Source organism: Sebastes fasciatus, chromosome 20 (genome assembly GCF_043250625.1).
Source record: "Sebastes fasciatus isolate fSebFas1 chromosome 20, fSebFas1.pri, whole genome shotgun sequence".
Classification (NCBI taxonomy): Eukaryota; Metazoa; Chordata; class Actinopteri; order Perciformes; family Sebastidae; genus Sebastes; species Sebastes fasciatus.
The window spans coordinates 7306910-7332889 of NC_133814.1; the positions used below are offsets into that span (position 1 = coordinate 7306910).

Below are 25980 nucleotides of genomic sequence, written 5' to 3' on the forward strand. Positions count from 1 at the left end.
TACATGTGTTTTGTGGACTTGGAGAAGGTGTATGACCGGGTCCCCCGGGAGATACTGTTGGGGAGGGAGTATGGGGTGTATGGGGTGTATGGGGTGTATGGGGTGAGGGGGGTCACTTCTCAAGGCCATCCAATCTCTGTACGCCCAAAGCGAGAGCTGTGTTCGGGTTCTCGGCAATAAGTCGGACTTGTTTCCGGTGGGGGTTGGCCTCCGCCAGGGCTGCGCTTTGTCACCAATCCTGTTCGTGATATTCATGGACAGGATATCGAGGCGTATTTGGTGGGAGGTGGGGTTGCAGTTCGATGTGCTGAGGGACTCATCATTGCTTTTTGCAGATGATGTGGTCCTTTTGGCATCATCGGTCTGTGACCTCCAGCACTCACTGGAACGGTTCACAGCCGAGTGTGAAGCGGCCGGGATGAGGAAAATTTGGAAATTTTGAGTTTAAATATTGATGTATAGGACAACAAATAACACCGGTCAGGCAGGGTAACCTCCAAACAAACCAAATAAATAAACATTGGACTTTACTTTTATTACACAGAAGCCAGGACAGACGGTACTGGACAGCCGTCACTACTTCCGCAGAGATTCTGCTCATTTTTTGCTTCGAACTATGACTGAGGCAGAGCTTTACATACAGTACAAGGGGCTCTACATGCCTTCATCTCTGCACACTCCACAGAGCCTGAAATACTACGAAGAGTTTACTTTTCGCCCAGATGATATCATCATTGTAACTTATCCCAAGTCAGATGAGTTGTCGCTGTTACTTGTTGAATGTGCGCACCAGTATTAAACAGACCAAGTTTAAAGTTGGATTAAAGGCACTACGACTCAAAAGTGGAATTTCTTAAATTTATGTCAATGAAAAAGAAGATGTTTAATAGGAATTCAAACACAGCCTTCTAGTAAATGTTAGCTATATATATATATATATATATATATATATATATATATATATATATATATATATACTGGAAAAACAAAGTTCAGAAACTTGTGTTTGGTGGATTATTTCTCTGTTGTTACAATGCTAATTGGCATTGTATTTTACATCGTTGGAAAGCCTGTTTATTTACCTTCGCAATGATGTCCAACTTGTAAGGATCATGCATTTGTGGGATGAGCAGCACAGCTGATTATGTGGGGAGCGCCCAAGAAATGGTAAACAGTGTATTCTCCTGTTGGTGTTGACTCTTGTTTTGAGTTGTTTGGTGGATTGGATGATTGAACTCTCTATCAGTAACAAGGAACAAACAAGACATATTGGCAATTTTACACTTTATTCATTTAATACACCGTCAGGAGCCTCAGTAGCGGGTGGAAGATCCATACGCAGCCAACAGCCTCCAACGATGTAAAATACAATGCCAATTAGCATTGTAACAACAGAGAAATAATCCATCAAACACAAGTTTCCGAACTTTGTTTTTCCAGTTTATATCTTGAAGAAGTAGTAAAGTACTCACACGTTCTCAATGTAAATGAGAAAATGTCTAATGAAGAGAAGCTAAAATGGTGTATTATTGTATATTGTAGCGTAATGACCGAAAGATGAAAAATAATCATCTTAATTCTTAGGGGTGGGAATTTTTTTTACAATTTTGAAATCAAATTTTTTAATGCCAGAATCAATATTTGCTTCATTTGAGTCTATGCGGAAGTAGTACTCTCTACTCTCTCACTCCTTGCTGACAGACGCTTTGCTCTCTGCTTTGGTCTCCGCTTTGTTCTCCGCTTTACTTTCATTTTTTTCATTGCAATGCTTGTCTTTCGCTATGAAATTTTTTGGAAAGCGGGTCCTGGAAACTTATAAATCACTGGGAGTTTAATTTATGAAAGAAAATGAAGGCTACCACTATTCCTAACAACTTTTTTATTTTGTGAGCGTGGCCTATCAGCAGCACAAGCCTGTACTACAGTGAACGGTGTTGTGGATTTTCCGATATTCAGGTTAACTCAGTCGACAGGAAGGAAGAGGCCCCGGAGCTGTTGATGTCTTACACATTAAGTTTATTGAAGCTTGATCAAGGAGCAATTGTCAGGCCCTCCACATTTGGTGTCCTCTCTGCGTGAAGGCCTCACAACTCTGCCCTTCCTCCCTGGTGCTCAGTGTTTTATCCTTATCATGTTTTGACTTACGCGGTTCCTCTGGCATCTCTGACCCTGGTTGTCCCAGCGACTGCCTCTATGGCCCCTACTAAAGACACAGCTCTACAGATAACCTAGACAGGAATCCAAAACAATAATGCCAACACGAGGGAGAGAGAGAGAGAGAGACCAAGGAGAGAGAAATTGATAGAAAATTCCATCACAAACGGGAGCGAGGTGCTTGGCTAAAGCTAGGGCGGCTGTGGTTCAGAGGGTAGAGCAGGTCGTCCACCAATCGGAGGGTCAGTGGTTCGATCCCCGGCTGCTCCGGGTCACATGTCGATGTGTCCTTGAGCAAGAAACTTAACCCCAAATTGCTCCCAAAGTGTATGAATGTGTGTGTGAATGGGTAAATGCTGACATGTAGTGTAAAGCGCTTTCAGTGGTCGGAAGACTAGAAAAACTCTATTTAAATGCAAGTCCATTTACCTTCCATTAAAGCTAATTAAATGCCTCCCTTCTCCACGGATGACTACCACAAACTTCTACAGAAGATTGCAGTGCTGGAAACAAAAATTCCCTAATCATAACCCTAAACAATTCAGGAGTAAAACTGTTCAACTCTAATCTACTTTACTTCTTGCGTCACTCATCTGTTCCCGATGTTTCCTTACGCATAAAATAATGATCCCTGTCACTTTAACTCAGTGAGGCATACATTTTAATACCCAAAGCCCCGGTATCGCTATCGGTATCGGGACTGAAAAAGTCAGATCGATGCATCCCTATGTGAAATCAGGCATTTTAGGCCACAACAATCCCCCCAAAAAAGCCTTGCAAAATCTTGGAGGGACTGATAAACTAATAATTGTGAATTTAAAGTCTAACTACAGATTTCAGAACTTTTCTGCTGTCCTACTCAGGTACGACTTGGATGCAGGAGATTGTCCCTCTGATAGTGAGTGGAGGAGATCCAGCTTCTGTTGAGACTCTTCCTAACTGGGACCGTGCTCCCTGGCTGGAGGAGACTCAGGCCTGCCTCCTTAACCTTGAAGAGAGGCCGTCTCCACGACTGTTAACTACACATTTCCAGTACAACATGATGCCTCCATCTTTCTTTGAAGTTAAGCCAAAGGTAAATCTGCCATATAGTTTATGTTCATGGTCATTATCATTATTCTTTTGATTGGCACATTTTACCTTTCATAGAAATAGCTAAGTTAATGATGAATGTGACAACATCATTTCAGGTCATCAATGTCGTGAGAAACCCCAAAGATGTGTTAACATCTTCCTTTCATTATTATGGGATGGCCAGCCACTTGGTCAACCAAGGCTCAAAGAGCGAGTTCCTCCACAAGTTCCTTGATGGGAAAGGTTGTTCTCAATTTTCTTTAAATCATAATACACAATACAGTAAGAGACAGTAACCTGAACTGTATGTCATTGACTGATGGAGTCACAATAAGATTTAAATGACAATAAGATACTGATAAGATTTAGGCTAACGTGAACTTCTGTTCAAAGACCTGAATGTTCTAAGTTATAGCTCACTCGTGATAATGGAGAGTTTGGGATTTTCTTTTCCTTCTAGTTGTGTATGGCACATGGTTTGATCATGTAAAGAGCTGGCTGAATGCTGAAGATACAGAGCACGTGATGCACATGTCCTATGAAGAGATGATAATGGTGAGATATTCAACAATACTTCTCAAAACTGCCTCAAGGTTTGAACAATACTAATAGTCTACAGCCACGCAAGTGGCTCTATGAGACTGTAATTAAGCATAGCTGTGTGTAGCAACTCATAACGTAATAATCAGCACATAATGTAATAAAACATTGGGCGCATAACGTAATAACAGCCTTGTTCATAATGTAATAACTTATTACGTTATGAGAGCATTATTACATTATAAACTTAGCAAAATAAAAATGTGTAATAAATGTAATAAATTCAGCGCATAATGTATTCATTTAAAAAAAAGAGTACTCTACTCTTAACATTACTGCCAAGCAGGTGAAATATAGAGTGATATTGTGGTTTTAGCTGACGTGTGTCGCCTCTATGTTTTGACCGATGCTTGTTCATGTTCTATGTAGAGCGAGCACAAGCGCGAGCAACAGGACGCTGACTTTCGTTGACTTAACGGCAACAGGTGTCGCTGTTAACAAGCAATTTCTGATTCTTACGTAGAGTCCCTTTAAATAAGGATAAAATAATATTATGGCTCCAACACACAGTGTGAGAATCTTTTGTTTCTTTGTGGTGCAGGACCTGAAAGACTCTGTGGCCAGAATCGCTCAGTTCTTGCAGAAATCTCTGGACGCTGAGGTGATAGAGAAGATTGCGCACCGATGTTTGTTCAAGAACATGAAGCAGAACAACATGTCCAACTACTCTACTGTTCCTTGTGAATCCATGGACCAGACCAAGTCTGAATTTCTCAGGAAGGGTGAATATCAATGAATAATATAAACAGTACTATTTCAATTCCACTGTTATTGGATGCAATTCATAGAGTCATGCACACTATCTTTATTCAGGAAATTAACTAGGATGGACTACCTATACGTATACGAATGTGCACAGACTTAATACAACATAGAAATTACATTTAAAAAACACAATTTAAGATAGGGATCTCATTTCACACACAATGTCATTATGATTCCTCTTTTTTGCATGTTGTGTTTCAGGAATTGCTGGAGACTGGAAAAATCATCTAACAGTGGCAGAAGCAGAGTACTTTGATTCTGTTTACGAAGACAAAATGAAAGACGTCAAATATGAATTTGTTTGGGATTAAAATGATTGAAAATACCTAAATGAAGTATTTTCCACCTTTCTCCCGTGATGTACAGAAACCTGTTTCTCAATCTTTCTCATAGACAGACCATCAGAGTCTAACGTTTGCAGTCTTGACTGTGAATGACTGTATGGTGTTTATTTTATATACTAAAACTTTCTCACAGAACTGTGAGTTTGAGCAGATTGCCTCATCTGTCGAAACAACACTGGATACTTTGACTGAAATAAGGAGTTTTCCGTCTTTGAGAAACAGGTGTCCACCATTACAGCGGTATTATTGAGTTTGTGTTATGGCTATATTGATCAAAAATGGTCCAGTAGGTGGCACCCTTGTGTTGTTTTTTTTTCTTTAAGGGTAGGATATAACTAAGCAATGCTCAATTATAAGCCTGTCAATGCAGCCCCTCCGTTGTTTTAACCCTCTGAGACCCTAGACCCATTTGATCTTTTTTAGGGGGGGTCAGGTTTTTTTTAGGGCGAGATAGCAGGTCAGCAGTAGATGTCACATATAATCTGAAAGCTGGGAACCTGGAGATTAATTTGAGATGCAGCTCAGCACTGTGTGTCAAGTTATTCTAGTCCTAACATCCCATAATCTGTAAATTAATGGAACGCATGGTTAATGAGAGGCTTATGTACTTTTTGGAGAGGAGGGGCTTGGTGGCTGCATACCAAAGTGGGTTTGGAAGAGGCAGGAGCACAATGGATCTAGTTGTGTGTTTAGAGGATGAGGTCAGAAAAGCTCAGGTTAATAAAGAGTCAGTGGCGGCAGCGTTTTTTGATGTGGAAAAGGCGTATGATATGCTATGGAGAAAAGGGTTGTTGATCAAGCTACATCAAATGGGAATTGAGGGAAACATTTTTAATTGGATTATAGATGTTTTAGGTGGAAGAGCCATCCAGGTTAAGATAGGCTAAGAGCTTTCAGAAAGCCATGTTGTAGAAAATGGTGTTATAAATCCTACATTATTCTCAATTATGATAAATGATATATTTAAAGGTGTTCCGGCAGAAACATGGGAAGGTCTCTGTTTGCTGATGATGGGGCTTTGTGGAAGACGGGAAGGAATATGGGGCATATAGTTGAGAAACTACAAGAAGGAATAAAACAAGTGGAAAGATGGGGAACAGAAGGGGGTTTTACATTTTCGGTGGAAAAAACTAAAGTCATGCTCTTCACAAACAAGAAAGTAAAGGAAGGAATGAATCTGAGTTTATATGGAAGTAAGTTAGAGAGAGTAAAACGTTTTCGGTTTTTTGGGGTTTCATTTTGACCCCAGGTTAACATGGAGAGAGCATATAATGAGTATAGTGAACAAAAGTAAGAAAGTAATTAATGTTATGAGGTGTCTGGCAGGGATGGAATGGGGAGCAGATGTTGCATCATTGAGATATACTGTATATATGTAGCATTAATCTGGATGAGAATTGATTATGGGTGTGTTGTGTATGGGTCAGCAGCAAAGTCTGTGCTGTCAGACCTCCATGTTATTCAAGCCCAGGCGCTGAGGATGTGCCTTGGGGCAGTGAAAACTGCACCTGTGTGTGCACTTCAAATTGAAGCAGGAGAAATGCCACTGTGGCTCCGTAGGAAGCAGCTGATGGCCAATTATTGGTTAAATCTGAGTGGACACAATGGGTGTAATCCAACTAAGAGGGTCTTGGAGGCTTGTTGGGAGAGGGGGAGGGCAAAGAAAACAAGTTTTGGATGGGTAGGCGAGGGCACAGCAGAACAAATGAAAATTCAGAGGTGTTGCCTGAGAGACCGTACTGGATGCTGCAAAATGCTAATGTAGACATGGAACTACTGAATATTAAGCACAGAAATAAGACAGCAGATGTAATCCAGGAGTTTTACAGTCACAGGTATAGGAAGTACAGTGATCATGTACAGCTTTTTACAGATGGATCAAAGAATCCACAGACAGAGGCAACAGGGGCAGCAGTGATGATACCCAGCCACCAGATGGGGTTTAATAGGAGAACATCAGATTACTTGAGCGCATATTATGCGGTTGAACTAGTTGCTGTTCTGTTAGCATTGGAGTGGGCGGAGGATATGAGAGAAAGTAAAATACTCATTTGTAGTGATTCAGTTTCATCACTATCAAGCATTAAATCAGGATCATCCAAATACCACCAAGACATAGTGTATGACATATTGTTCACAAACTCAAACGAGATGGCAGATAAGTTAGCAAAGGAGGTGACCATGAAAGAGCAGGTTGAAATAAGTATAAAACTTTAAAAATCGGAGGGATAGGCATCGTCTGGAGGGAGGTCAACAAACAGTGGCAGCAGCACTGGGATAGTGAGTCCAAAGGAAGACATTTACATGAAATCCACAATAAAGTAGGAGGGTTAAGAAGTCATGGTAAAAAACAGAAAAGAACAGGTCATAATTAGCAGACTAAGAATTGGGCACTGCCAATTGAACAGCTCACGACATATTATTGGAAAACACCCTACTGGACACTGTGGCGAGTGTCAGGTCATGGAGACAGTTGAACATGTACTTACTTCATGCACAAAGCATGAGTTAAATAGACGGAGTATGTTAGCAGGTTTGCATAGGGTGGCATCAGTGGAGAATAGGGTGGAGGGGAGAAAGGTAATTTTTAGGTTTCTGATCAAAACTGGATTAATTAAAGTGGCAGTAGGCAGAATATTTTTGGCGTCATTTGGCAACAATTCCATAATAACCTTTCAGCATATTGTAATTCAAGTGTTGTGAGAGAAAACTAGACTTCTGCATCTCCTCATGGCTGTTTTCAGGTTTTAGAAAATCTTGCCCGTGATGGGAGACTTTGACCGATCACAGGTCATTTCAGAGAGAGCATCCCTATGGTTGTGCTGACCGGTACTTGACATTCCTTCAAGAGATTTCAATATGGCTGCCGCATCACAAACTTTCTCATTTTACAGCTAAACCATGCACTACAAGATGATTCTTCATATTTGATCAGCGTTGCCTAATTTGACCGTTTGGTCGGAGTTTGCGAGTGATTGACAGCCGGCTCTCATAGACAGCAGATGGACAGCAGATCCCAGCTCGGCTCTGACTGCTTGTTTTCCTCCCGTCTGTGAAATCTTGCAGATGCCGTTAGAAGCACCGGAGAACACAGAGGCACATGATTTTTTTCAGGCTACCTGTTTCATGTACTACTGTCACGATATAGCGACCATTTTATAAAAAAAAAACTTTTTTTTAATCATATTTGCTCCAATCTAACCTACTTCAGCTGTAGTAGAGTAGGGGGGTAGTGGACGGGTAAAACCTGAGGGAGGCAGCAATGCAACACAAAGGATGCAAGCTGCCGTAAAAACCCCAAAGAAGAAGAAGAAGACCGCAGCTTCAGTCACACTGCGCATGCGTTAGACACCCTGTACCGTGTCCCATCCTCCTCTAACAGGCCTCGGGGACGCATTTAGCGGTTACTCAGGAAGTGACTTCTTTGTTGTCATAATGGGCAGTGACCACACACAGGTGAAATACTATCTGGGTAACAGTAAGACATTATATAGAACAATGGATTCATAAGACTAAGATGGAGAGCAAATAGCAGCCGGCTCTCTTAAACCCACCACACCTCCAGGTTTGTTTGTTTTCTGGAGACATGAACTGGCGTGTTGCTTTACTATTGGCTGCCATTACCTTCACCTCTATCACCATCATCTAATATTAAGTACATCCACTGGTCCGGTCTGTGCACCTCTTCTTCTTCTTCTTCAACGCTGCAGCCGCCTGTCCTGTCTTGTCTGTCTCTCAGACTTGTTGTCCATTATGTGTCACCTACAGCTGAGGACACTGGTTTTTGTAGCGTGGTTGCTGGGTTACGTCGCCTTCCTGTTCTCCGCGAGGAGGATGTGGACAGGGAAGTACGTCCGCAGTCCTCTGGCAAGATCACTCTTCATGAACATGGTGAGCGAGAACGAGGCAGCCGCGATCGAGACACAAGAGGTATGTAGAGTTATTATTAATTAATCAGTCTGGTAGATGAAACTGCATGGACACAATTGGTGCCACGTTTTGAGAGACTATAACTACAGTTAATTAAGACTCATATGTGTGCATCTTTTCCAATTAACAAGCTGCACAGGTTAGATTTGGGTTAGATTTAGGTCTGTGCAATATATCCTTGATGCAATATACACCTCAAGTGCAACTACCTTTTGTTTACATCTTTATTTATTACATCTACCTTACCTATTTTATTTACAAGTGCAATTACCTCTGTTTACATTAAATCTATTTTTATATTTTATACTTCTAGTGTAACACTTCTGTTTATATTTATTTATTACATCTACTTAACCTGTTTTCCTTGCTTTATAACTGTGTGTGTTTTACCTGTTATGTGTTTTTATCTGCCTCGTTTAGTCTTGTCAAGTATTTGTTTTAAAAAGCACTGACCAGAAGTGACAAACTGTGAATCTCGTTGTATTTAATGCAATGACAATAAAGCTTTCTATTCTATTCTATTTGATTTTCATTTGGAATTTGGTATGAGACGCAAGATAAGAGGGTCCTATGCAGTCCACCGTTAAAGGGGACATATTATCAAAAAGATTTTCATGTTTTTTTATTATAAAGCAGGCTTAAGTCCTATATAAATACTGCGAAAGTATCGAACCGCTAAATCCAGAGGGAAATACACACAGCCCGTATTCAGAAACTCTGCATTCGAAACAAGCTGTCAGGATTTCTGTCCAATCGTGACGTCACGAATACACAATATTTAGACCCTTTACGCAGTTTTAAACATTCTAAGTGTGTCCCAGTTTATTCCTGGTTGCAGTGTATGTGAATGTTATCAGCTGACAGGAAGTACACATGGACCCAAGCTGTTGCCTAGAAACGCAATCCTGTTGCAATTCCGTCGAAATGCGCTAAAACGGAGCGTTTCAGACAGAGGGTAGATGCAGGCATATTCAGGCCGACAGTATGAGGAAAATAAAGTTGTTTTTTTTAACATTACAGCATGTAAACATGTTCTAGTAGAAACACTGCCTCACATGAGACAACACTGGAGTTCAAAAAACAAAAGACTCAAAACTGTAAAACTAAACTAAAGGTTCCCGAGAACAAGAATTTCAAGTGTTACAGGTCTTGAGGTTAAAGGGTGCAGATACATACCAGCCTGACGTCAGTCAGTGCAAGATAAACATCACATACATTTTTATCTTGGTGTACAACAAAAGAAAACAAAGACTTGACTCTCCTGCAGGATTTGCTCATCTTTCCTTTCGAAAAGCTAAGAAAACACTGTCAAAATAAACCACAGTGTGCAAATGTCTGGTTATCGTGTAACCAGAGTTCATGATGATGAAGTATATACCGTCATTATTTACATATATACTGAAATTCAGAGCCACAGATACCTGGGTACTGTAATTAATAATAAGCTGACGTTTAATCATACCTTTGTCTTGGCAATTTGCAAGAATAGTTGTGTGGGGGGTGTTGTGCTATACCAGTATTGACGATAACCGTAATATTAAAAAAAATTAAATATTGATATGTTAATAATACACAAATATAATATTGTGTAAATAATCCTCTTAAATCACACTTTTGTACAGTTATGGTTACAGACTCTCTCTCCACCTCCCTACACTTGTATTGTGAATGTAATTAATTTGCCAAAAGAGACAAAAAGCACAATAAACAGTTGAATTCAACAGATAGATGAATGAAGATAAATTTGACGGATAGCATTATTTATTTATTCAATTTTCCATACATATCCCGCTAATATCGTTATTGTGAATTCTTTTGGCCATTATAATCTTGTAGTTAAAATCTGATATCATGACAGCCTGAGGTTTTTTATTAATATTATTTTATTTGCACGAACATTAAACTTCATAAAATTCAGATAATGGGGGGGGGGGGGGGGGGCGGGGGGGGGGGGGGAAATGTGACAGGAGAGGTCAAGAAGCCACAGGCTTATACAACGGACCTCCCCTGAACAGAAGGAGGAAAAAATGATAATAACAAAATAGGGAGAAAAAAGAAAATTAAGCTAACATAATTTAGAAAAAATCAACAAATATAAATGACAACAAAAAGCAGGCAGAAAAACTAACCAACCAGTAGGCAGAAATCCAATAATAACAACAACAGAACAAAAAACAGAGAATAAGAGAAAAAAAAAAAAATTCCTAATTTGGAATCAATACATTATCTATCTATCTATCTATCTATCTATCTAAAAATATATATATATATATACATTCACACACATATATACACAGACATGCAAATATACGTCAAGAAATAATTAAACATCACGACTTCAATGCGATGTCAATTTCCTTCCTAAATTTTTCTGCACCATTAATAAACGACGATATGAAAATGCACAAGTATAATTCATAGATGTCTAAAATCATTCCATCCCACAAAACACAACAATCCAATGAAAGCAACATGTATATACAGTTACAAGATAAGCCTACAGGCAAGGTTTGATCCACATTTAAGCCATGAAGGTACACAGTGTTAAAAGGAAGTAGATCCAATCCAAGTCTCCATGTGTCCCTCTGTAAATATGTCTTCAATTCTCTCTGTGTCTTAAATTTTAAATGTTTTTGTCCCTGTGGTTCTAGTGGTACCAGTGCGGTCCCGACCTGCTCGGAGAATCGGTACGACCCCTGTTTGTCCAGAGCCACCTGGACTCCGATACCAAGGCTTTCCTCAAGCGGAGCGTGGAGAAGTCCGGCTGGCTGTTCACCCAGCTCTACCACTCTTTTGTATCGACGGTCCTCGGCCCGCTGGTCTCACGCACCTCTATTAATGGGTGAGTAGTGCAGACACATACTCTGTCTCCGTTTCACCGTGTAGTGCAGTGGTCCCCAACTTATTTTCCTTAAATCCCCCCTTCTTGTGTCTAAGAAAAGCTGACCGCAGTGAAAAATGTTGTTTTTGAAATGCTAAACACCAACAAATATGGACTGAAACTGAATATTTCGTTACATTTTGCTACTAAATAGGAAAATAAATCAATCAAATTTTGACAACCTCAGAGCAGACAAATCCTGGGACACCCCCTGTGATCTTTGTCACCCCCTTAGGGGGGGCCCGGACCCCAGGTTGGGACCGACTGATGTAGTATATTTTCCTCTGACGGGTGCTCTCTGTCTCCAGGTTTCTGGGTCGTGGCTGTATGTTTGTGTTCTCTTCGGAGCAGTTCCAGCGGCTGCTCCGGGTCGGCCCGGAGTGGAGGTCTGAGAGGCTCCTGGACCTCGGGGCTGGGGATGGAGGGGTCACGGAGGTGATGGGAGCCCATTTCAGAGAGGTCTATGCAACTGAGGTCTCATTACCCATGAAATGGCATCTTCAGAGGAAGAATTATAAGTGAGTAGTAAATCATAGGACTGTTTAGATTCAAACTCAATCCCACCGCACTAATCTTCATTCATCCTTTCAAGTAATTTTTTTCTTTACCATCTGAAAACACTGTTTTTCTGTCGCGCTCAGAGTGCTGGGTATCGACGAGTGGCAGCAGACTGATTTCCAGTACGACATGATCAGCTGTCTGAACCTGCTGGACCGCTGTGACGACCCTCTTGATCTCCTGCGGGACATCAAGCGATCGCTGGTTCCCAGCACAGGGAGACTCATCCTGGCCGCGGTGCTTCCTTTCCAGCCTTATGTGGAAGTCGGTCAGTTGGGAATCCGTACAACTTGCTTCATATTACTTAATATGCTTCCTCTGTGATCCTGATTTTAAAAAATCATTCTGTCTGTATTTATTATTAGGAGGAAGATGGCAGCGTCCCAAAGAACACGTACGAGTAAAAGGAAAAACATGGGAGGAGCAAGTAACCAACATGTCCAATGAGGTTTTCCGAAGAGCGGGGTTCGAGGTGGAGGCCGTGACCCGGTTGCCATACCTCTGCGAAGGGGACATGTACAACGATTACTACGTTCTCGACGATGCAGTTTTTGTTCTCAAGGCCTCCGAGGATAGCTCAGAGTCTGCTTGAATACCAAACGTACTGTGGGACTGTCAGAGCGCCCGCTAACCTAACTTGATCTCGATAGGTCACTCCTCGATGGATTTTAGTGCAATTTTCAACAGCTTCATTCATAAAACAGAGTATTTCTGACAGTGTTTCTTTAGAAATGTTCAGTCAACTGTGAAGCTCAGGTACTGTAGTTCCTACATTTACCAGCCATCTTGTGTGACAGTGATACCTCTACTTTTTAAGCGAAAAATAACTGATATGTTACCATGCAGTAGGTGTTTGTTGTAAAAAAATCTGTTATCTGTGGGAAAGTGTTTACTGTTAGCGTTTCATCATTCTGTAATGGGAATAATCATGGTTGGATTTGCACTTCAGTGTCTAATGCAAAGGATCAGTGTATGCACACGTTTGATTTAACCATTCTGAATTGGGCTTTTTGTATTTTAATGCTATATTTTTTTTTTAACTTGCTATTAGTGATGACAAAAATAATATGAGGCCTTCTTAAAGTGAGCCTATGTAACGTTTGGTAAACAGCGGCTACTATCTTAATGTTTAAAGTTGCATTTATTGATTTTTTTTTTACCAGTAGGGGGCAGCACAACAAGTTGAAAATACAACACTAACATATTATCACGCAAAAAACAATTATTATGGCAAACCTATTGGCAGGAGCAACATTAGCATTCATTGGAGTTGTGTTTTTGCCACCAACTCCTGAGAAAAATATCATATATATCATAGCCCCTCATCAGGGCTCCATAAGGGGATGTTCACCTGCCGCGTCAATGAACACGTGGAAAACGCCATCCGTGCGACTTCATCCTTTTATCCAAGGTGCTTCGTAGGTTGCACTGCTGTTGCACCTGCCGTTACTAAGCAACTAAAACCTGCGTGCTGACGATGAAGAAGTTGCGGTAATTTCGCAATAAAAGCCTCACTGACTAGACTGAACAAAGTCAAAACAAAGATAAATGGATTTCCAGCACCGTAAATCCCTCACTGTAGCTTTACTGCTCCATTTGTCTGTGTCAGTCTGGCTGACCTTTCAACCGGATGTTTTGACCTTCTTGGGCTTAAAGGGTGAAGCAAGTAAAATAGTCTGTGGTACAGAACATAAAGCTCTCGGTAGCCCTGAACTAAAATGATTAACCTCTCCTCCATATATTTACCATAGACTGATATCTACGGTAAAGCGAATGCAATACCGCCCCTGCTGCTCCGATTCTCCGGCCAATCTCACGTTCCATAGTCCCCTCACTCGCGAACAAGACCCCCAAGGTACTTGAACTCCTTCACTTGGGGTAAGGACTCATTCCCTAACCGGAGTAGGCAATCCAACGGTTTCCTGCTGAGAACCATGGCCTCAGATTTAGAGCTGCTGATCCTCATCCTGGCCGCTTCACACTCGGTTGCGAACCGATCCAGTGAGTGCTGGGGGTCACAGACCGATGATGCCAACAGGACAACATCATCTGCAAAAAGCAGCGTTCCAAATGTTGAACTATTTTCATCTCGCGGGCACAGCGCCCTGAGAAATGGGTGCTTGGGAACGCTTGTGCATAGAGACGGCGTCACTCCCGTGTTTGAGCGTGCCTGCCGTGCGTCTACATTGACAACAATGGATTTGAGCGTGCAAAAGACGCAGCATGTGTGCAGCCTCTAAAGCAATTGTCATCGACATGTTGATTTTACACAAGTTTAAAAGTAAAATAGTCTTGGTTTTTAGAAGTGAGCTTTCCAATAGCTAGCCAACTAAAGAAAACAAAGCTTCAAGCTGAGTACGGAATTAATGTAAAAAAAAAACATATGATCCTCCACCTTGGACGCCAACAACAACAACGACTCAAGGCCATCCTCCCTCCCATTACTCGCCAGTCTGTGGCCATATACTGCATCCATCTGGGTGAACCACTTCCAACTCTTTCTGTTGGAACCATTCCGGCCGTTGTGGTTCTTGATAGTTCTGTAATCAGTAATTTTAGCTTTCCGCTGCACTGTTGGAATGTCTTTTGGTAACCATGTGCAGCCAACAGTTGAGAGACTTCTCGGTAGACCTCATTGCCAGTTGCCCCTCGCTGGATCCTTTTATTGGCAACCAAACAGAGGAATGTCTGCACTTCGTCAATTGACCATGGCGTGGTTTTACAGGCTGACATTTTTTTTTTTAAATTTGGGTTGAGTGAATAAAAAATAGTGGTTTGTATTGATGGTAGCTTGACTGATTAAAAATGGCGGGCTTGTGCAGGATATCCCATGTCAAGCAAATGACGATTCTATTGATGGTTCTCTCTGACCAATTAGTGGTCTGCAGTGTTTTAACTGCAAAGTTGCGTGCCGTAAAATCAAAATAAAGATACAAAATAGACTAGGAGGCTCCGTAGAGCTGAGGGGGGGCTGCAAAGTTGGGTCACTACGCTCACTACGAGCGACCCCTTTCACATTACATGTAGTCATTTGGCCCATTTTTAATATGAAAAATACTAACTAGTGTTGCTTTAATGCGAAAACAAAAAAAAAGCTATACAGCTGCCAAACTGACTGCGTGAACATTAGCTAGCATATATACTGGTAGCACTGTAGCAGCAAAACCCCCGGGTGTATTGAATTAAGCAAGGGTACGTTTTATTGCTTTTGAATTTGTATTTGTAAGAGGAAGACGTTATTTTGTCTTTCAGAAGTTACATGGTCTTGCTTTGAATCAGTGCTGCACAACGGACCACTAAAAATGTGCCACAATTAATGCAATATTTGTATTGAAAGAGTATAACATGGGATCCAGAATAAAAAATATACTTAATTTTCTGCATTTCTCAGCTCTCATTTGTCCATGTCACTGAATGAATGTGGTGTGTAATTATTTGAGATGATCTTAGATGCTGTAGAACTGTCTGAATTGCAGTCAGTTTGTAGCAGTGGTTCCAATCAGAGTTCAAGAGGCTCCCAGGAATCCTACAGTGAGTTCCAGGGACCCCACCAAAATAGGGTTTATTTTATCTTGACTTTCATTCACTTAAAGGTGCTATTGATAACATTCAGCTACTAGATGTTGCATTTTCCCTCCCCCGTTCCAGTGCTTTTACTTCACAACCATATGTCACATATCTTTCCCAGAGATAAACAAAACATTCATTTTGAACCCGCCAACATTTTTAAAATGATTAATTCATAGTTATAATTATTATTATTTTTTTTCAAGAAAAGCCATACTTTTTTTTGGCACTTTTCTAAAGGCTCTGTAGATATATATATTTGAAATAATTTTTAAACTAATAGCATATTTTAAAATATTTGTCTACATAACATTTTTATCAATAAGACCTTTAACTTTTTAACAGGGATAGAAAATTCCACCTAGACCACTGACTTCAATGGCTAAATTAAATGTTGTAAAGCTCATCCCCACGTATTTGCAAGTATTTATTTATAAATGAATAAATAAATGACTCCATAAATGTCATTAAATATAGCAAAATTAATATTAAAAATAATTGTAGCCATTAATTAATTGATAAAATGTGACACAAATTGATATTTGCTTTTTAATTTGCTTCTTTATTTATGTATATTTGTATTAATTCTCCTATTTATTTACTCTTCTGTTTAATTCTCCCTTTTATTTATTTATATGGTTATTTTTTATTAATTTGTAAATGTATTTATATATTTTTGCATTTATTTTTGTATTTATTTATTTTTGCTTTCATTTTTAATTTATTTGTTTTTGCATTCATTTTTTGTTTATTTTATATTTATTTTTAAATGTGCACTTGTAAAATCAGTCATAAACCAAAATTGTTGTAAGTAGACTAGTTGTTTCCTGATAACATATTGACACTTCAGTGATAAAACATTACTCCTATTTTAGTTCAAATTAAGATATTACTCTGTTCCACATAGCTAGGAAGAATTTCTATGGAAGTTTTTATTGGACTTTATTAGTTGTAATCCACAGAAGACATTCCACAAATGTGTACCATGATCTACAAATATTTCACTATCCACAAACATGTATTTTTGTATTTGTGTTGTGTAAAGTCACATCAACAAAAATAAAGGGTGGTTTGCAAATACGCATAACTTACTCTGTAAATACATATTTTAATTCCACATAAAAATGTTATAGGTTTACATGTAAAATTATATATACGCATTTGTGCATACATTTTTAGACGTGGAATGATATTTGCGTATTTGCAAATCGCCCTTTCTTTTTGTGGATGTGACTTTACACAACACAAATACAAAAATACATGTTTGTGGATAGTGAAATATTTGGAAATCATGGTACACATTTGTGGAATGTCTTCTGTGGATTACATCTAATAAAGTACAATAAAAACTTCCATAAATTTCCTGGTGCATTTCATTGTACATTATCAAGGCCTATTCAAGGAGGCTAGTACACGCCGGACACCGGTCTTAGAGGGTATGGGGTATAAAACATGCGCAGTGTAACTGAAGTTGCGGTCGTGCGTTGCGATTGGTTCAGTTTCTGCAAGTGCAGACAAGATTTTACTGCGCATGTGTTGTACCCCAAAGATATGACGCGTTGATGAAACGTGACCCATGAGCCATGGATGATGTATGACGAGAACCCAGCCTCCTTCAATACATGGCAACCTCGAGCTGAAAGACGAAACTCGGATTTACTGCATTTTCCACAGAGCATGGAGGCAGCATTGATGTCGCATAAATTATGCAAATTAGGCATCCCTCTACTCTGATTGGCTGAGCGTCCGAACATTCCCCGTCTCCCATTGGCTGCTCTTGTCTTTGGCCACGTCCCGGAGCCACGTCGCGCTTTGCTCGCCATTTTCCCGTCTTCTGAAGCCCAGAATCAGTCTATTCTAGTAGTCACGGTGTCATTCAACACTATCAGCTCATCAATTAATCGTAACCGGAGACGCACGGAGCTCTTAATAGAGTTTAAATCGGGTTACCTCACCTGGAGCTCCCATAAAACATGAACATCTTCAGGCTAACCGGGGATCTCTCCCACCTAGCAGCCATCATCATCCTGCTGCTAAAGATATGGAAAACCAGGTCTTGTGCCGGTAAGTAGACCCATAACCTTTACTTAACAGTTTGCATTACAGCCTGTTTTGCACAGAATATCCTGTCTGGTAATTATAGTTTAACTAGAAAACGTCTCTACTGTGAAACTTAACGTTATAGCATTGACAGTGCTATGGGCCCCACGCAGTGACGTCAGGTAACATTGGGGACCAGAGGGCCACAGCATGTGTTAGGTTGTCATTTTGGGCCTCGTCCTTTGCTGTTATTGGGTGGAAACTGTGCTAGCTTCTACTTCTACTACTCCCATACGTTGTGTTAGTCCAGTGTGACCTCTCTGACGTGGCAGCACTGAGTACTCACACAGTTGTGACAGCTGGGTGATGTAAAGTCAGTGACTGAGACTTCCCTATTATTCCCAGCAGCACAGCAAGGGTTGCAAGGGGAATAGTGAATTGTAAGCATGCTGTGTTGTCATGATGATGTTTTCCTGCTCTTCCAAGGGTCAAAGGTCAGGGCTGTATCTGCTGAACAAACAATACATCTGTGCAATATTAATACATTGAATGTGAATTACATTTGTTTGATGTCCTTGATGCAATATACACCTCAAGTGCAACTACCTTTTGTTTACATTTTATTTATTACATCTACCCTACCCTCTGTTTACATTGGACTCTAACCACTGGTTAACACTTACTTTACACTATACATCCTATATACCACTTTATAGACTGCCCATATGTACATATTACATTTATTTATTGACGGACTGCACACACTATGTTCACCCATTCACTCTGTATCTTTTATATCTCTATTTATTGTTTTTATCATTTTTGTATACCTGTTACCTCTCCTGTGTTTCACTCTGTTTGCTGATGTTGCTGCTTTGACACCTGAATTTCCCTCCGCAGATTAATAAAGGTTCATCTTATCTTATCTTATTACATCTATTTTTTATATTTTATACCTATAGTGTAACACTTCTGTTTATATTTCATTTATTACATCTACATTACCTGTTTTTATTTGCTTTATAACTGTGTGTGATTTACCTGTTATATGTTTTATCTGCCTTCGTTTTCGTCTTGTCAAGTATTTGTTTTAAAAAGCACTGACCAGAGGTGGCAACTGTGAACCTCGTTGTATTTAATACGATGACAATAAAGCTTTCTATTCTTTTCTATTCTGTATCACTGCAAGACAGGCAGGCAGTCAGTCAGCTGAGTTATGTCATTATGCTGTTTTCTTGAGATTAAACCAGATAGCTCTACGTGCAAGTCAATCTTGTTCAAGCTCCGGTGTTCTAAACGGTTGGATATTGGACTTCAACGTCAGTAAGCAGAATAACTGATAGCACTAGACTATGTTTTGCTGCCCCGGCTCTAGTCTGACAGTGGGTGTGACTGAGCGAATGTGTTGTCCCATGCTATAACACTCCAGATACACCAGATAGAGCGACAAGTGTAGGTGAGGATGAAGACTGTGGAGTTGCACTGAGCAGACATTCTCAAAACCGACAATACCAACTGCTTATTAGAGGGCTACAGTGTAACTTTGTAATATCGCATGCTCCTAAACTAAACTAAAATAACTGCCATTACATGTCAGTGAAGCCGAATAATTAACTATTTACTTTATATTTAAAGTTTCCATTTTTTGTTTTATTCACCCTTTTTTCCAACCTTAGTCTTGGCTCTGATATTTTATTTGTAATGTCTATACAGAGGCTGGCTGCAGGATATGGAGGACGGAACCTGACAAAATAAAAGTTAAATGAATAAATAAATAAATGACTCGATAAATGTAGCAAAACTAATATTACAAATAAATGTAGCAATTAATTAATAGATAAAATGTGACACAAATTGATATTTGCTTTTTAATTTGCTTCTTTATTTATGTATATTTGTATTAATTATCCTATTTATTTACTTTTCTGTTTAATTTTCCCTTTTATTTATTTATATGGTTATTTTTTTAATGTATTTATATATTTTTGCATTTATTTTTGTATTTATTTATTTTTGCTTTCATTTTTTATTTTTGTTTTTGCATTCATTTTTTGTTTATTTTATATTTATTTTTAAATGTATGTATTTATGCATTTATTCGTTTCGGCACAATTTTCCCTTTGCATTTCATCCTTTATTTATTTCCCCAAACAAATGTATTGATGCATTCTTTTCTTTATACATTTCTTTACACATTTCTGTATGCATTTCTGCCTCATTATACAAATGAGGGGGGTGTCACTCAATGTGTGTCATCATGAAATATCAATTTATGTCAATCAATCAAGTTGTTTTGGCAGGTTCCGTCATTGCAGGAAGTGAACAATGGATTATGAATGAATAAAAAGTTGTGCTCCTCCTGTATGGAGATAAAGTGATCAGGAATATCGGAATATTGTTAGAAAGTACTAAAGAGCTATGACGCAGTGTGTGGTTTACTGTAAGTAACTGAGTTATTGCATTTGGATAGATATGTTGCTGTTTGCTTTAAAATGTCATTCCTTGAAGAAAATGTAATTTTATGTATTGTACCAGGGTGAGCTGCTACCTTAAAACATAAGCAAGTTGCATCAAAATGGTCTGGATAGATGTATTGCCCTCTAGATACGAGTATATTCTGTGAACTATCTGTTTAAATGCCAAGAAGTTGGATATAAACCTATTTCTGTGATGTAAAATTGTTCCCCCTGCTATCTCCCCACAGGTATTTCTGGAAAGAGTCAGGTCCTGTTTGCCTTGGTGTTCACCACTCGCTACCTGGACCTGCTCACCTCCTTCATCTCTCTCTACAACACCACCATGAAGGTGAAACACTTGCACGCTGCTCCGCATTCTCATATCTTGTAGCGCTAAACACACAGCGTTAAGGCTCAACAAGTACACAGAGCGGGAACACACCTGTGTTTGCTAAAAGATGATGGAAGACTTGTGTGATGTTAATTGCATTCATGACAGATCAGCACACACTGGGACTGGCACTAAGTATTTCTATCTTTCTTGTTTTGTCTGTCTTTCAGGTCATCTACATCGGGGCTGCGTACGCCACGGTGTACCTGATCTACGTGAAGTTTAAGGCGACTTATGACGGGAACCACGACACATTCAGAGTGGAGTTCCTGGTTGTCCCCGTTGGTGGCCTGGCCTTCCTGGTTAACCATGACTTCTCTCCTCTGGAGGTCAGAAAATACTGCACTCTGATAGCACCTTTCATACAGCACAGCAGACATGCTTATGTTTCTCAATGTGCATTTAACCTCCATTTACACCAGACATCTGTCACTCTGGTTGTACACAGTCATACACAGATTTACATGCCATCATTACCAAATCAAGTTTTACTTCTGTCCCTCTGTCTGTATACACGTCAGAGTTCGATCGACATCCGGTTTCGCTCGTCTGGTCCAGTGTATGAGCTCAAACCAGTTTGACTTCATGCAAACTGACTGAACCTGTCATTATGACACGTTCTGGTACATTAAAAATTAGACTACGTCAGCAACCTGTGCCGACGGCGTCACAGCGCTTGATTCAACTTGTACTGCAGTAGGAATGTAATCGCCCCCGGCTCTTCATACGTTCGCCTAACTGGGTTTTTATAAGAAAAGAATAAAGGCATGCGGAGCATCCAGTGGAACATCAGCCAAAACGTATATATATATATGTATATATACGTACCGTTTCAATGGAATTGCATTGCTATGCAACAGCTTAGGTCTGTATTTACTTTCTGTCAGCTGATATCATTCACATACACTGCAACAAGGAACCGAACTCACTTCATTGCCAAGCCAGTAGTTTTTTTTTCTCCATGTATTTGATTGTAATAGAGCATCTTTGTTATCAATAACTAACCAACCATCAAACTGTCAATGATATTTAATAATATTCAGGAGGGCTAATGTTAGCCAGCTCTCTCGATAATGTTTCCAATAGTCGCCAAATTTTCTATAAATCTGGAACTTTATACCGGCACTTGCAAAATTTGAATGGATTTAATAACACTTCCCTCTTTTATACGTTCCTCGCACTGCAACAGGAAATACACTGTCACACATTTGGAATGTTTACAACCACGAAATGGTCTATATAAACACACACACTGATTCTTGCACACTGCGATATTGTTCAGCTGGAAACGATAAAAAGTCTCTAGGACAAGTATGCAAATATATTTGAATTCAGTCAATGCGTATCGGTGCTCTTTTCCATCTAACTCCCATTATTTTCCCACCAACAACTTGTTTGGCTTAGATCCTGTGGACGTTCTCTATCTACTTGGAGTCGGTGGCCATCCTGCCGCAGCTTTTCATGATCAGCAAGACCGGTGAGGCAGAGACCATCACCACCCACTACCTGTTCTTCCTGGGACTCTACAGAGCCCTCTACCTCATCAACTGGATATGGAGGTTCTACTTCGAGGGATTCTTTGACATGATCGCCATTGTCGCTGGGGTGGTGCAGACCATCCTCTACTGCGACTTCTTCTATTTGTATGTAACAAAAGGTGAATGCTGCTGCGTTTTGGTTTCATTTTATAAAACAGTGATTTATTTTGCTCTGGTAGTTGGTTAGGTATCAAGCAATGCTGCCTTACACATTTAATAAAACTAGTGCAGTGCCCGTTGAAAGCATGTCTGTTCAGAACGGGCCGAATGCTTAGCCTGTGGTGGTGTTGCTGCTTGCAGCTTTCTCGAGAACCGCTCATACAAACAACTTCACACTCAACACTGCGCTTCCTTAGGTCCGGAGCAATACACCTGCCATGACATAGTTGCGTCACACACCCAAGTCGCGACTACTTGTGGTCAGAAACACCAGTGAAATACACTCTAGTTCACAGGAAAAAACACACCCAAGTTGCGGATACTCATGGTCAAATACACCGGTGAAATACACTCTGTTTCACAGGAAAAAACATGACCAGGTTGCAGTTACTTACGGTCAGGAACAATAGGTGAAATACACTTTGCGGAGGTAATTTCCTCATAGCTGTATAAGTCGCTTGTATCGACATAACCACTGCGGGTATAAAGTAGAGCATTGATTTAATTAGCGGAGGTATTTTGCAGTCTGAAACATTATTAGTGTTATAAGTTAGTATATAGTCTGACACCGGGAAATACAGTCTTAAGGGGAAAAACACCCAATTTGCGGCTTACTCACGGTCACACCGGTGAAATACACTTTGGTTCGATTCTGCTTCCAGTTGACTATCCACTCTTGTTGACTCCAGAGAAGTGAAGAAACATCCGATTGTATCGCTACTACCGTTATATCCAGCATCCATGTAACGTTAGTATATCCAGCAAAAAGTTGGTAACCCTGTAGTAGTTATCCAGCATCAATGTAATGTATCCAGGATCCAGCAGCTAACGTGAACTACAGTCAATCAGTCCTGGTCTTGCCTGCTGTGGACGACATGCTTTTCTGAGTCTGCAGAGCCCTGAAGACCCGTCCCCACTGCTGCACAGAGCGCTGTTCGCTTGTTTATTAAGAGTTTATTAAAATTGCACTTATCGCTTGTCCAAATTGCACCAAATTCGGCACGTCCTTGGGTCCTCAGCAATACACCGGACAAGTGTGAAGTGTATCGGATGAACGGTTCTTGCGATATGCAAAGGACACATAGTTAGATGGTTACTTAACCGTAAATCAACTCAAAGCAGTTTTTACTGTGGAGGACTCTTAATCAAATTGGGTGACAGGAAAATACTGATAATTTAGTATGACGTGGTTGGTACCAATGGATCCCTTAGGTTTTCTAGTTTCATATGATACCAGTATCTTCACTCTAGCTTTAAAACTTTACAACCTAAAAGAAATTTGTGGCGTTAAAACGAATATGCGTTAACGCGTTATCGCTTTGACTCCTAGCAAATACTAATATGAAACAATAAGTAAAGCTGATGATGACAACCAGCTGGCCCATCAGTGCGTTTTCTTGCTGTCATGTTGTGTGGTCTGTGTTAAACTTAAAGCCGTCCTGTCTCGTTTCAGTACTCAAAGGAAAGAAGCTGAGTCTGCCAGCTTAAGTGCCAAAGAGGAGTGTTTTGGCAGACTCATAGAGGGGGATCGGAGGGGAGGAGGAGTGGTAGCGGACACCTCTGCTCTGACAACCCCCACCCACCCTCCACCACCACCACCACCACCACTTCCTCCTCCTCCTCCTCTTCCTCCCCTCCCGCCAGTGTAAGATGCCTGAGACAGAGAGCGAACGGGAGCTGCTGGCTGAACCTTCTTCTGATCCAGAATCAGAGGAATCGGAACACCTGCAGAGGCCGGTCCACGGCCTTCGGATTTCTGTTTGATGCATCTTGCCTTAACTTTTTTTATTACTCTGTATAAAGGAAGAAGAAAAAAAAAAAAAAACCTGCGAGTTTTCTACAGAAAAATGTGTACTCTGAAGATTCGACACATTGGTGAATATGAGCTGAAGATGTAAAATTGCCTTTGATTTGGCATTGTACGATATTGAAGCGGACTTCTTGTGGTGGGATATTATTGACTCGAGCGTTTGTAATAGTATTTGCAATCAAAATAAATGTACTTTGTTTTTCCTGAATCAATTTGGGGAGGAATTTGTTGAATCCTCATAACTTTGGTGGTCAAATTCTTCACGTTTTGCTCTTCTATTTCTGACCACTATGCATTCCCATGTATAAAGACTATCTATTTTGGTTTCCAGTGCCATTGGTAGACTATAAATTCAAATGTAGATGCCATCATTTAACATTGTCTTTTCCAATCTTTGTTCAAATGCCCTCAAAATTGACCAGTATGAGTTTGTGTGAATGGAAGTAAAGGGTTGAAACGGGACGCCAATGAACTTCCATCACTGTAAATGGCTTTCTTCATTTGAAAACCCCCTTTCATCACCCATGAGGACAATATATCGCCTGTAAGTATACATCATTGCTCAGCTTTTTCTTTTCAAATGGCTCCTTTTTAATGTGTGAGATGAGTGAATTCACTGCTGATGTGCTGTATGTGGATTATCACGACACAAATGGAAGTTTTTCTTTTAGGTGTATTTATGTTTTTATCTTATTCCTGGTTTTTCAATTAACAGAGTCCGTAGTTGTGCGTACTTTTTTAACAGTAGAATTAAATCTCCCTGTCGGAGACGAGCACAATCCTACGAACGCTGTTACACTGAAGCTTAAATAGTTCTCAAGGCATATCTGCTTCTATTTTAGTTTTCATGCATCATTCCGAGTTTCCTTTTGATTTCTTTCCAGAGCTTTTGCATGATGTTGCCACCACAAATAAATACTTTATGGGAAACATTTGTCTCAATGTTGTGGTTAAAATGATGTTTTAAAAAAAAAAAGAACTCCACCGATTTAGAAAGAAAACGTACAAACATACAGGTACGTAGAGGTCTAAAACCCCGTTTCCACTGCAGGAACTTTCCCCCGGAACTAAGAACTTTTTGAGGAACTTATTGCATGTCGACTTCAAGAACCAGGGTCTAAATTAAGTTCTGGGGACATTTTATGCAGATGGTTATTTATTTGTGATTTAGAACATAACCGCCTTGAAATACTAAAAAAAAATAACTTTCGGAAGCCGATAGCAGAGCCTAACTTTACTTTTAATGTTATCAAACCCAGAGAAATGCTCTCCCCTCGTCTTCTAAAACGGTCCCAAATCGATACTAGAGTACTTCCTTGGGTTATGAATGAAGCGGTATACAAGTTGAAGCAGCGGTGCTGCGTGTGTTTCACCAATCAGCGACGGTTATCCCTGCAAACTCCACCCGAAAGTTCCTGTACTTTCAGAAAGTACAGGAGTTTGTAAAAGTTTGTAAATCTTTATCTCATTATTTGTAGATCATACAACATGCAGTTGTCATTAATTTCTGATTAATTTCAAAGTGTTCAATATTAAATACATAAGACATTACGAAATAAATAACTATGAACACATTTTGTAGAATATATTCATGAAGTAATATAAGAAATTATCAATCATATCAAATGTTATTTCATCATTAATTTTCATAAAAAAACTGTTTTATTGGATATCATTTTGGATTTCATATGAGATTTTTTCATCTCAAAATGC

General features: G+C 39.9%; 4 protein-coding genes across 5 annotated transcripts in view; 3 read left to right on the plus strand and 1 right to left on the minus strand.

The window, feature by feature from the left end:
• The window catches only part of LOC141758889 (sulfotransferase 2B1-like), a 59981-nt gene extending 54720 nt beyond the window's left edge, over positions 1–5261 (plus strand). The window contains exons 2-6 of the mRNA XM_074620671.1: positions 3018–3229; positions 3345–3471; positions 3689–3783; positions 4370–4550; positions 4795–5261. Coding sequence (XP_074476772.1) covers positions 3018–3229; positions 3345–3471; positions 3689–3783; positions 4370–4550; positions 4795–4904 — 725 coding nt within the window. The 3' untranslated portion in view covers positions 4905–5261. The remainder of the gene's footprint in view (positions 1–3017; positions 3230–3344; positions 3472–3688; positions 3784–4369; positions 4551–4794) is intronic.
• The window catches only part of LOC141758888 (sulfotransferase 2B1-like), a 326098-nt gene that overhangs the window by 32610 nt on the left and 267508 nt on the right, over positions 1–25980 (minus strand). The gene's annotated exons all lie outside the window — the stretch shown is intronic.
• On the plus strand, positions 8337–15685 carry mettl9 (methyltransferase 9, His-X-His N1-histidine). Of its 2 annotated transcripts, XM_074620666.1 has the most exons (6): positions 8337–8502; positions 8706–8867; positions 11519–11709; positions 12057–12266; positions 12390–12574; positions 12672–15685. In XM_074620666.1, exons 2-6 carry the CDS (start codon positions 8772–8774, stop codon positions 12896–12898), a joined length of 909 nt encoding a protein of 302 aa, XP_074476767.1. In that variant the 5' UTR covers positions 8337–8502; positions 8706–8771; the 3' UTR covers positions 12899–15685. The 2 variants fall into 2 exon arrangements, with proteins under 2 accessions (XP_074476767.1, XP_074476766.1); XM_074620665.1 differs by lacking the exon at positions 8337–8502 and having other exon boundaries at positions 8529–8867.
• kdelr2b (KDEL endoplasmic reticulum protein retention receptor 2b) lies at positions 17657–25197 on the plus strand. The gene is made up of 5 exons (XM_074620674.1): positions 17657–17937; positions 20618–20718; positions 20931–21089; positions 22165–22417; positions 23911–25197. The coding sequence occupies exons 1-5, from the start codon at positions 17847–17849 to the stop codon at positions 23943–23945; spliced, it is 639 nt and encodes a 212-aa protein (XP_074476775.1). The 5' UTR covers positions 17657–17846; the 3' UTR covers positions 23946–25197.

Coding starts and splice junctions, on each gene's coding strand:
- mettl9 (XM_074620665.1), top strand. CDS start 8,691: ATGTGTCACCTACAGCTGAGGACACTGGTTTTTGTAGCGTGGTTGCTG. Junction 11,710..12,056: donor TCACGCACCTCTATTAATGG/GTGAGTAGTGCA, acceptor CTCTGTCTCCAG/GTTTCTGGGTCGTGGCTGTA. Junction 12,575..12,671: donor CCAGCCTTATGTGGAAGTCG/GTCAGTTGGGAA, acceptor ATTTATTATTAG/GAGGAAGATGGCAGCGTCCC.
- kdelr2b (XM_074620674.1), top strand. CDS start 17,847: ATGAACATCTTCAGGCTAACCGGGGATCTCTCCCACCTAGCAGCCATC. Junction 17,938..20,617: donor GAAAACCAGGTCTTGTGCCG/GTAAGTAGACCC, acceptor ATCTCCCCACAG/GTATTTCTGGAAAGAGTCAG. Junction 20,719..20,930: donor TCTACAACACCACCATGAAG/GTGAAACACTTG, acceptor TCTGTCTTTCAG/GTCATCTACATCGGGGCTGC.